The 12,581-nt window shown below is 39.1% G+C and overlaps 1 protein-coding gene across 3 annotated transcripts in view; it reads right to left on the bottom strand.

Annotated features, from left to right (window-relative positions):
- The window catches only part of SAMSN1 (SAM domain, SH3 domain and nuclear localization signals 1), a 98,166-nt gene that overhangs the window by 65,967 nt on the left and 19,618 nt on the right, over positions 1-12,581 (bottom strand). For 2 of the 3 annotated variants that reach the window (XM_080374515.1, XM_080374516.1), the window contains exons 3-5: positions 9,450-9,490; positions 6,994-7,031; positions 5,428-5,514 (exon numbers count right to left, since the gene is read on the bottom strand). In XM_080374515.1, the coding sequence (XP_080230641.1) occupies positions 5,428-5,514; positions 6,994-7,031; positions 9,450-9,490 (166 nt within the window). The remainder of the gene's footprint in view (positions 1-5,427; positions 5,515-6,993; positions 7,032-9,449; positions 9,491-12,581) is intronic. The other variant, XM_080374517.1, reaches the window with a different exon arrangement.

The following is a 12,581-nucleotide window of genomic DNA, read 5'->3' as shown; positions in this document are numbered from 1 at the left end:
CGAATCCCATCTAGCAGAGAATGAGTACTTCATTTGTAATCCATAAACAACTGTGGTAATTTGATAGATTTAACAATAGCACATGAATAACATAAAACCACAAACCGTTACAACTCACTAGATCTAACAATAGCATGTGAATAACTTGCAAACATATGTACAATGTCAGCTGATGAGAATAATGCTCTGTTAAAAGTTGAGCGACGTTCTCTTGTCAGGAGCTAGAGTCCAAGTCCATCCAGTAACCCGTAATTACTTTGATGCCATTTTCCTCTACCACCTAAAGGGAATCCTATAAATTTGATGGTGACGATGTCTTTTAATTCTTGAATTTGATCTTTTAAGTGTTGATATTTTTTTACTTTTTCATTAGCAGAATCTGTTAAAGATGTTAATTTGCTCTCATGTCTGATTGTGACATTGACTACGAGGGCCTGACTTTCCTCTGGCTTAAACAACTCATTTTGTTTATCTTTTAATAATGGTTCCTGGAAAAGAAACCAACCTTTTTTCTTAGACTCATCAGCCAGAATTTTGCATATGATTATGTCTTTTAATTCTATTATCTTGTATTATGGGGCAGTAACTGATAATGTGAGCACAGGATTCACCTTCCACCTGGCAATGTCTACAAGATTTAATATAGGTTTCATACCTGCCCCTTGCCAGAAACTCTCTAGCTGGATATGTTAGTTCTCAATGGTATTGTCCAAACAAGTTTTCTGTGAGGAATGCCCCTATAATGTTCAATCCAGTTATTACTTATTTTGTCTTTCTCAAAATTCAAAATACCACAGCCCTGAGATACCAGTTTAGTTAAATTTATAAATTCTTCTTTTCACCAGTTACAAGGCCTCAGAAAGGTGTTTTTTTTGAGCAGGTACTTCCCATTCCCAGACTGATTCCTCCCCCTCAGCAAATATCACCAATTTTAGATCCCAAGTATTTTATCTTTATCTCCTCCTGCTGCAATCCACAATCTCCCAAATTGATTTTTTATATCCTCCTGCCTAGCAGCTTCTCTTATTGTTTTATCCAAAGACTATGCTACCCTATCCATCCTTCCAGCCTGTACACTAGGAACTAATCCTACAAGTCTGGCAATACCTAAACCGCCACCCCTTGTGCTAGAATATAAAATTGCATCACAGGTACTTGCTGGTAGATGTAACCGTTCCTTGATGGCAGTTCTAAGTACCGAGTCAAGGGTTTCTAAATATGCAACTTTTATGTCCGCTCGGTCTGCCAAGTAGATCAAACATGGTAAAGTATAACCCTTTAAAATACCAATATTTTGAAATGGTCTCAGGGGAGCCTTTCCAATTTGATATAGCCGATTATTATTTTTGTTAGAAGTTTTGATTTTATATTCGAATCCTTGGATCGAGAAATAGTTTAAAATACTTTTCCAAACTAACAGGTTAATTCATATTCAAGGGAGTGCCATTACTTGACCGTGAAGGACAGTCATTAATTGCCATTAATGTAATTAATTCATCTACTTTGAAAGATCTACTCTTACTCCCAATCTTAAGGCAAAGCCTCCACCATTATACTGCTGTGGAAAGGCCCTAGTGATTACGTACCATCAACACAGAGGCATTCAGTCATTTAGCAGGGAAAAACAGAAGCAAAATTGTCTGATAATCATAGCACAATGTGCTATCCTATTTTTCCAAAGTTACTAGAAACGAGTAGAAATGTGTTGGGTTTTTTTTCTCATAAATCATAACTTGGCATCTTTACTGATGCTGAGGAGTATCTTACAACACCAGTAGTTCTCCTGTTTGCAAAAGGACAGCTTAACATACAGATTGACCAAGGCTAACTGTAGGCAGGTAAGACTGATTCCATTGTTTTCTTTACAATCAACAGAAAAGGAAAGATTAATTCTGTGAATAATTCTGAGTGACTGAGATCCCTCAGTGATCACATGAAAAAATTTGCTTGAATATGATCATGAATATTTATATTCAAAGGGATAGGTAAGATAATAGTCCTCAAAACACCTATGCTTATGTTGGAATTGAATGAGACTACAATGGGTATAAAGCTAGACAAAAAAACCCCTAAGCTCATGCGAGTGAACAATTAAAGGGCCACTGTACAGGCAAGTTAGCACACATATTTTCATAGGTTATTTTTAAGGCAAATCCTGAATCAAGAGACATTTTTAGCATTATTATTTTTTCCTAAAAGTAAATCCTCTGCAAATAAAAACTGTAACAGAATAACAAGTAATCTTACTCATAGTTTTGCAACTTGGATGTTGTAAGACTGTGTTAAAACTTACAAATTACAGTCTGGGCATTGGACAAAAAAGAACAACTGTCTTTTCACATCCTAGTTCCATGTTGAAACCAAGGTCAGCTGCATAGAAAACCCCATCAAAACAATTTCCTTTATTTACCATGTGCATCAACAGGAAGAGGAAAAATGAGTCACAGAAAATATTATCACACCAGTTTGCCTTTAGAGGCTTCTGTAAGACCTTCTGTGGTAATAGGGCAATGCCTTTCTCCTACAGACTTGATGTTTACAATAAAACCAAAAGCTTTCCTAAAAAGTATATTACATTGCAAATCTAACGTGACTGACCAGAGTTTAAGTTGTCTCAAGCAGCTACAAATCTCCTTGAAGTGACTGAAGGCCAGGTGTCTGACAATCCAGTTGTTTATTTAAATATAGAGCTAGCTGGACTTCTAGAAGCGGTGTAACTCATGTCAAGCAGTGCTTATGCAACACCAGATTAACATAACTGGGTTGTTTCTGGTCCGCAGGCTGATTAGCTTTCACCTCCTGCAGGCATCTCCGCACACTGTAGCCCTGTGCTCTGTAAGCTTACTCAAGGTTAAACCTTGCAGCGTTCAGTCCTGTGCCCACAAGTCCTCTTACAGCCTAGTCCAAAATAGTATTACTTGGTAGCTGTTTGCAGCTAAATCACAAAGAACCGCGAGGCAATTTATAATGACCTCAGCCTGAAAGACTACATACAGTGACACTGCTTTTAATGGCATTTCATTCAAAACCACATGAACAATGGCAAGTTATCAAAGCAAACCTTAGTGGTCCCCCCCCCAGCCATGATCTCTTTTGCTAGCTGTAATAACAGTTATCCGCAGTACTCTTAAATCTTGCATAAATCACCTCTTCAATCCACTGAAATATGGAATAGAGTATTTGGGTAAAAAAACCCTCACAAAAACACCAACACATGCGAAAGTTATATGTAAGCTGCAGTGTTCTTTTCTTCCTAGTTTGGCAACAGGTACCAGTCACTTCACTGCAAAGTGAATTGGGAGCAGTGGAGAATTACATCCACTGACTCTGAGAGGTGTCGGCTCTTTTCTGTTTGTCTCTGTAATACCCTTTCATGGAAGCCCAATGACTGTGACTTGCACCCTCAACTTTTTCTACAATGATGCTTTTAGGCTGACAGATCTGGTACTTGTAATTTGGGTTTGGGCTTGTGAGCAAAGACGGGTATTACCACTGTTGTGTCTGTGGGATATACATGTTTTTACTGCCTTATCAGTCTGGAAAATTGATTTCTGTAGAGGTAATACACACATCAGCATTAAGGACCTAATTCAAAGGCTACCAGTGTCAGTGGATGTTTTTTCATTGATTTCAGTGAGATTTGGGTTAGGTCTGTGAATACAGCTCTGAAGCAAGCAGAGAAGTCTACGCTGCCCACCATGCATGGCTTGTTACAGCTAACAGAAATTCATATTATGCAATAGACTGCAGACCTTGAAGGATTATCTCTGTTAAGAGAAAGGTTTGATCAATAGTGACAAATTATCTTGATCAACAGTGATACACTGTAAATCTCCTTGCAATGGTTTTCACCACTGTGTGAAGGGGGCTTCCCTTGAAATAATTTTACTGCAGTAGGGGAAAAGGAGATTTTTATTTAGCTGCCAGCTTTGCTTCCTGTTCCCTCTGGGCCCCTGCTCTTCAATTGCAACACTTGTCAGCTTTTAAAATGTGCACTGCTTCTTTTGCATGCTTTGGATATTTAAAAGGGTAAAAAAAGTCTTGAGTAGAAAAGACTCTGGAGGGAAGTCAAAAAGTTCTGCTTTCTCACTTAGCCTTTTTCCACCTCCAAACTGTCAACCTCTGCACTAGTTTGAGGAATTATTACAAAATGGGTTTGGTTAAAAGTAAGACTTGTCAGGAGAGAGATGCCTAATATTCCTTTCACCTGTCATTACAACCTTTTCCCTTGCAAGCCAACGAGACTAGCTGAAGGTCCCTTTTCCCCTCATCTGCTCGTCACAAAAGCAGAGTTCCTTTAAATTTTCCCGTCACCTCTTTTTTCTGGTTCTGGTTCCAAGAAACCCAATTTGCCCACACATGGGCAAATACGATAGGTACCGCAATGTCAGATCTACTTTCCAAGCATTCACCATTTTAGCTTCAAGTGTGAAGTGAATGAAATCCAGAGGGAAAGCTGGTGCCCTGTCCTCTGCTTTCTTTGGCATATCCAGGTAACAGCGGAATCTCCTGACAGTGGATGATACCAAGACCATTTGTACAGGAGCTATTTGGATGATATCTAAACCATTTGTACAGGAGATACTAATAGTTAAGGCAATGGTCACCTTCCCACTTTGTTGGCTTAAGTAGAGAACAAAACATGCATCCACTTTAATTTCACTTATCTTGGTTTCTGATTCTGTTGAACCTGGTCTGGTTTAGTCTGATTGTGCAACTATAATGAATTTACCTTGACTTTAAAAAGTACAAACACAAATTCCATTCCTGGAAGCAACATTAAGCAGATTATCAAGGCTTTTTGTTTTTCTTAAGAGTCCAGTTTGTGTTTAAATAGACAAGGTGCCTGCTCACTTGTTATTTCCCACAGTTCTTTTAGTGAATTTATACTGGTTAACAGTGTCACTAGCAACTTTCCATATATTAGCAGTAAGGTTGTTTCAATAAGTTGGTTAAAACAGGTTTAGGAAGAGAATTGGAAAAAAACATTTGCCTACAAAATTTTGCCAACTCTCTTTTCCAGTCACAAGGATTTGTCTGGGAAAATTTATACCGTTTCTCTGTTAGATACCTGGAGCAGTATAAAGTATACAGGGAACATGGATTCCTCCTGTAGGCTCACGTTATAGTTGGCAAGCCCTATACAACACAACTACAGCACTCTGCTGTAGTGGAAGTCCTCCTTGGCTCCTGCACTACGGAGTGAATTGGTCACAAAGTGTGTTCTTAGCTTCCCAGTTTTAAGGTAAGCTTTATTCTAACTACTTTTTTTTTTTTTTTTTTCCCCTTTGAGGACAAGGTAAATCTCAAAAGGACTTGACAAATTATTTAGCTAGATTACTGGTGAAAAATGAGAAATTTTCCTAGGTGCCCTTTTAAATACTTTGTGGAAAATGCAAAATCAGCTGAAATATGTTTAGCAATTACCTTCAAGCTGACAGTGCCTTCTGATGTACGAATCATTCTCCGACTTCCTGGAACCCTGCCAAAGTGTGCCATTCACATTTTTCCTGTCTAAAGTAAAAGCACAGAGAGCAGTCACCTGAATTCACAGCAAACGTGAAATAACAGGAAGGTCTACAAAAATAGCATCAAAGGCAAATCAAACAAGCTTGCAGAACGGTGTAGCATCTGCTCGAACTTGGTAATGAATTAATATTTTTGCAATATAGGAAATTCGATGGAAGGATGGTATTTATTGGGAGCAGGCCTCAAGTTTTACCATCTTTTGCTGCTGTCTGATACCTCATTTAACACTGTTAAAACATAATGAAAATGATTGTTATCTTAACCCTGGTTTTAAGACCTATGAGCTCACAGAACATCTGTGCCTCTATTTTGCTTCCAGGAATTGTATAAATATAATTTAATTTTACAGTTAATGAGCCAGTGCATTTGCAAGAAATAGCATCAAAGATGCGCACATGTGTGTCACACACACTCCAAGGCTACTACTGTCTCAGCTTGAATGGCAGAAACTAGGTTGGCGTTGAGAACAAGATGGCCATTCTCTTCCCTCGGTGAACTTCAGAGTGATCATGCTTCACAGCACGTTGATAGCTACAAGGTTTTTGTGCTTTCTGGTTTTCGTTTTTTTTTATTATTATTATTATTTTGTTTTGTTGGGTATTTTTAATGTTGGGTTTCACTCTGACTGTCAGAAAATTTTCTTTATGAAAGCACTTGTTGACTCTGTTAAGTGCTGGGAATTCATTGCAGCCTGGATGCTGCAGCCCAACTGATGCTGCTCTGCATGAAAGTCTTCCCAGTGCAGGGCTACAGAATGAAGTCTTAATGTAAGGGAACTTGCATCTATCTGAGACACATTGTTATGAAATATAACTGCATCATTACAGGCAGATATAAAAAACTTTTTACTCAGTAAGGACTAGATACAGCAACTAAACCCAGACTCAAAAGAATAAATAATAAAATGCTAATAGGAAACTCTCACTGGAAAAAATAAGGAATTTTTACTTTTTAAGAAACTGGTGATTATTTCCTACATGGGATTTACAAAATAGGACCCATTGAATCACAAGTGTGGATAATAATATGCAGTGCCAGGACAGGCTGAAACAAAACCCCTGAATTTCTTCTTCAGTGAACTTGTCTGTGAAATCTGAATTAAAGTAGTTTAACATGGAAAAAAGCAGGGACCTGAATTTGTTTCGATCAGAAATATTTCAGTTTTTCATTGAAATGGTTAAATGAAACACTGGGCATGCTGGGTATTTCTCATACTGTCCCACAATAGGTTCTTGAAATCTCAATTTGTTTTCTATGTTTAGCTACTTTGTTTTCAATATCTACCTACAAATGTTTCTGCGGAAAGCATGGGCAGGGGGAGGTAGAAAATATTGATAGCTTAACTGTATTTTTTCCTTTCCTTTACATTTGCTCCAATAGCTGTAAAGCAAATCAGACCCTTTAATTAAAGTTTACTCTGTGAGATTAGCAAGTATACAGTAAATGATTTAAGCAGTTACTAACCAAATGCTTCATTTTCAGACATGGACTTCTGGATGGATCTAAAAGAATTAAAAGAATTTACCATTAGCTGAAAGGCAGAATGAAAAACGAAAGCACATTTAATCAAATATGGATATTTTCAAACTAATTCTTCAAAGCAGGCCACAGGGATTTGGCTGTGCAATTCCCACTGGCATTAATTGGTGTTACTTGACTTTTCTCATTCACCCAATCATCTACTCCCACATGCCACACAAAGCTCTGAAAGCTTCTGAGTTTTCATTCTGTAAAAATATGTTATTCAAGTTTTTTGGAATGAAGAATTCATGACTGAATCAGGGAACCCATCAGGAAGAATATAAGAGATACTTTTCTTTAGACATGATCTGAAGTATCCTGCAACTTCTAGAAATTATTTTCTGAGGTTTGGTGACATAATAATGGGTCAAACCAAAGAGCTACATATGAACGTACCACCCCCACAAACTTGGATGACATTTGATTGCCCAAGTAAACCTTGAGCTTTTTGCACATTTACATCAAGGAATAGTCCTAACTCATACTTCCATCTGTGGTGATAGTTTATAGATGATGGCTTAAAGAATATATTAGCTTAACAGAAGAGAAAGAAATCTTCGAATCGACAAAGATTTACCCTGTGAATTAATTTCATTTTGTCTATAAAAAACCCAATGGACAGTAACTTATGAGCTAGAGGATGAAGCCAGGAGATTGTACTAGACGAGACCAGAGACTCTGTAATCTGTGACAATGATCAGCGGAAAGGAAAGAGCACAAAAACTGAGATCCATCTCCCAGCTTCAGGCACATAGATGCTGAAGGGTTTCCTGAGCAAGACGGTGCAATAGAACTATTGGGTTTTTAAGGATCTGGTCCGTAAGTACTAGTTCCTTTTGAAACCACTTGGTTTATTCTTTTTGCTTCCAGAGTTCCACAATTTAATTCTTACTGTCTAAGCAAGGCATACTTCTGTTTATTTTACTTCTGCTACTCTGTTTCAGTTGATACTTCCTTGTTGCCCCGCTGTAAGAAAAAGAGAATGATAATTCCTCATTCACTTTCTCCATATCTACAGAAAAGGCTAATGTGAAAATTTCTGCATTATCAGTGGAGGTATCATGCCAGGATAGTAATGGCTGGACACTCACAATGAAGTAATTTTCATTACAAAATCTTTTCATGTTCGGTAAAATTATTTTCATCGAGCTTATTCATTTTTTCTATTGATTAGTCAAACTATCTAGACAACCCTTCTAAATTCTGATAATTCATTTATAATAGGATTAGTTTTAGAATAGAATAGTTTTATTTGCATTGTAAGATTTGACACTATAGACTACTATTTCTATTCTTGGGGCAGACTGAATTCTGATTTAAGCAGGACACTCATAGGCAGCTAGGTGATTGCATGATGTTTGGTAGAGTTTGGTAGGATGAACCTTGGGTGGGGCCTACACAGCAATTTGGCTTCCTTAAAAGTGTTAAGGAATGATGAGAAAACCGTGAATAATAGAGTTATGTCCGGTTTTTAATTCATGCAATTTTGGGAGCATTTTTACAGGGCCCTCGTCGGTCACAGATAATGAGGTCTCACAGATCTGAGTGCATATATCTCTGTGTTTGCAGTTGGTAAGTTACTAGTGTTTTTATCAGATGACCAGAAATGGGTTGAAACTGTTACTTAAGACAAAGGAGCTCTTGATTTTCTTTGAAATCTTTACATAATTTGAAATTTCTCAGCAATAGACATAGATTACATTGATGTTCTGAATGTAGTGGAACCCCAACTAAAAAAAAAGTCACAGCAGACAGATAAGTTCTGCCTCTATCATTCCACTAGGCAGGGTTTTGTATTTCGTTTGAAGGGGACCACTTCAGTAATGTAATAGCCTTCAACCTGAGGCCAAAAAAGAATTTTCAAAATAAATTCCTCTGCATAGTAACATATATTAATCATTAGCCCAAACCATAGCATTGTGTCTTAATGAATGGATGCAAAGCATGCTGCTGTCACAAACATGCTTGATAAAATATAGTCTGACCTGCTTTATCTGAATAATTTTTCAAACTACATTTTTATTTGGATTAAAAACACAAACAAAAAAATCTTCAGGAGATTATCAGGTCAATGGTGCAAACATGCTACAAAATAGGTTACCACTTCAATCTTTCAGAAAAACAGACATATGGTTAAACCAAGCTGAGATTAACTGCATTTGATTTTCGCTGTCCTGGTTCTCATATTTTGGAAGAAAGATTTGTGTGTATGAAAAAGTCATGGTAAAAGAGCTTTAGTACTGCATTACAAGCTTGATACTTGCTTTCCAACTGCAACATTAATACATGTACTCTGTGAGAATTAAAGCAACATAGGCAAACATTAATAAAACAACAAGGATGAAAGGAACACACAAACATAGTGACACTGTGTAGACCTCGAACTGGTCTCAACTTACTTTCTTTTTTTGGTCACTGTGCTCTCAAAGTCAGGAAATTCCTTTTAAAAAGATAGAGAAAAGAAGTCTATGAAAATCCAAAATGTTTAATCCATATAAAATATTTTCCTCACCGGAAAGACACTGAATGATGTACTTTTGGTGTGTTTTCAATATCTACTAACATGTCCAGTCTTTCTTTTTCCAACAGCTGAAGCTGTGGAGGACAGTGCAACAGAAAGCATATGCAGTTATGTGTTTTGATTTTAGGAGGCTTCAATATCCATGGCTCCCAAGAAGCTGACAGCCATAATACCCCTGAAAAGACAGAGAACAAAATTCTTACCCCAAGAATGAATATCATATTTCTTTCATAGTATGATTCTTTTATATTTTATGAGTATAAAATAGAATCATAGAATCATTTAGATTGGAAAAGACCTTTGAGATCATAAAGTCCAACTGTCAACCCAGGACTGCCAAGCCCATCAGTAAACTATGTCCCTGAGCACATCTACGTGGTTTTTAAATACCTCCAGGGACGGTGATTCCACCACCTCCCTGGGCAGCCTGTTCCAATTCAGTGAAGAAATGTTTCCTAATATCCAAACTAAACTTCTCCTGGCATAACTTGAGGCTGTTTCCACTTGTTCCATCACTTGTTATCTGGGATAAGAGACCGACCCCCACCTGCCTACAGCCTCTTTTCAGGTAGTGGTAGGGAGCAATAAGGTCTCCACTGAGCATCCTCCTCTCCAGACTAAACCACCCCAGTTCCCTCAGCCGCTCCTCATAAGGCTTGTGCTCCAGACAACCAGCTTCGTTGCCCCTCTCTGGACAAGCGCCAGAACCTCAATGTCCCTCTTCTAGTGAGGGACCCAAAAGTGAGGTGCAGCCTCACCAGAGCTGAGTACGGGGGGACGGTCACTTCCCTAGTCCTACTGGCCACACTGTTTCAGGCAAGCCAGGACGCTCTTGGCCTTCTTGGCCACCTAAGCACACTGCTGGCTCATGCCCAGCCGGCTGTCAACCAGCACCCCCAGGCCCTTTCCCACCAGGCAGCTTCCCAGCCACTCTGCCCCCAGCCTGTAGCGCTGCGTGGGGAGGTTGTGACCCAAGTGCAGGACCCGGCACTGAGCCTTGTTGAACCTCATACAACTGGCCTCAGCCCATCAGTGCAGCCTGTCCAGATCCCTCTGCAGAGCCTCCTGCCCTCCAGCAGATCAACACTCCCCAACAACTTGGTGTCATCTGCAGAGTTACTGAGAGTGCACTTCATCCCCTCATCCAGATCATCAATAAAGATATTAAACAGAATGAAGAGGACTGACCCCAGTACTGAGCTCTGAGGAACATCATTTGTGACTGGGTGCCAGCTGGATGTAACCCCATTCACCACTGCTCTTCACACTCAGCCATCCAGCCAGCTTTATGCCCAGCACAGAGTACACCCATCCAGGCCATGTCCAGACAGTTTCTCCATGAGAATGCTGTGGGACAGTGACAAAGGCTTTTCTAAGGTCAAGGTAGACAACATCCACAGCCTTTCCCTCATCCACTGGGTGGGTCGTCTTATCGTAGAAGCAAATCAGGTTCATCAAGCAGGACCTGCCTTTCATAAACCCATGCTGGCTGGGCCTGATCCCATGTGCCATGTGATGGTACTGAGGATGATCTGCTCCATAACTTTTCCTGGTAACAAGGTCAGGCTGACAGGCCTGTAGTTTCCCAGATCCTCCTTCCCACCCTTCTTTTAGATGGGTGCCACATTGGCTAACCTCTGGTCTGCTGGGACCTTTCTGGTTAGTCAGTAGTGTTGATAAATGATGAAGAGTGGCTTGGTGAGCTCCTCCATCAGCTCCCTTAGTACCCTCAGATGGACCCCATATGTTACAATGGGATGTGGCTTTCTGAGGGACACAGAAGGACAGACTCTGTAACCCCATTACATGCAGAGGAAGGTGGAAGAGAGCAGGAAACTCTGCAAGTAAGCTTGAAAGTTGTGCAGGTTGGCCTGCAAAAGCTGTGAGGGGCACCAAATTGGAATCAAGCACTGGTCTGGAGGCAAGATTGCAAGGTCCCCAGTGTCCAGATGGTATGCACTCTGACAAGATGCAGGAAGGAAGAGAAGAGTTATGTGGTTGTTGAGAGTGAATAAAAGTGCGCCTCATTCTGCAAGCAATGCCAAAACAGCTCACTGCACCTTTGCTGTCACAGTTACCCAGGGACTTGAAGTTAATTTTAACTTTAAGAAAACCTGAGGATGTCATGCTAGGACAGAAGAGCTCTCTGATCCCTATACTATTTTGATATCTCCTGAGACAGAATATCAAAGCACTGTATCACTTTCATTTCTATTTCTTCCAGCCTGGAAAGCAGAAACTGGGATAAAAATGTCCATGATGAATGCCACTTCAATCTGCTGTGCGACAAGAGACATTAACCCCCCCCCCCCCCCCAACCATTCATTATTATATAAATATGAAAACTTCAGTGTATGGACCTATTTCTCATATTCTTATGTTTAATTTATTTCCTTTGTGTAATACTGTCACATTTGCATGGCTCTGACCACAGTAATTTAAAAATGTCATCCACGTTGCATGATGAAAATCCAAAACATGTACTACATAAACCGATGTAAGCGCATAATTGAGCATTTTATATTTTTCCCCTCCTCAGTAAAACCCATCATAGACTTTCAAGCTTCTTCAGGAGACTGCATTAAGAAAAGGCTGTTTTACTGCACTGAGGTTATTTTAGCTGAGTGTAGGAGGTCCTGTTAAGTACCTGAACATTTGTGAAAGCTTATAATTGTATACAGCTTCTACAGAATTTTTTTTTGCATGTGTAGAATTGTTCACAGATGCTGTGGGAAGATCAAAAGAGTATACAGAATTTATCATCTACTTTGCAATATTGCAAGCAATGTAATGTAAATTTCTTGCTGAAAAGAAATCAGCATTTTAGTCTTGGGAAAAATCTTTGCAAAAGCTCTAAAGAAATAACTACACGAGGTGCACAGGCACACAGAGAAGTTGGAAAATGCTGAAGAAGTGATTTAAAGGATTTTTTTAAAGGGGTAGTGTCAACATATCATTAAAAAATATCAAATATTTGATTTCAAAGAGTCTTGTTAAAGGAAGCATTATG

Source organism: Falco punctatus (assembly GCF_963210335.1).
Source record: "Falco punctatus genome assembly, chromosome: 2".
Lineage (NCBI taxonomy): Eukaryota > Metazoa > Chordata > Aves > Falconiformes > Falconidae > Falco > Falco punctatus.
The sequence above is the reverse complement of the archived record's forward strand: the minus strand, read 5'-3'. Positions and strand labels throughout refer to the sequence as shown.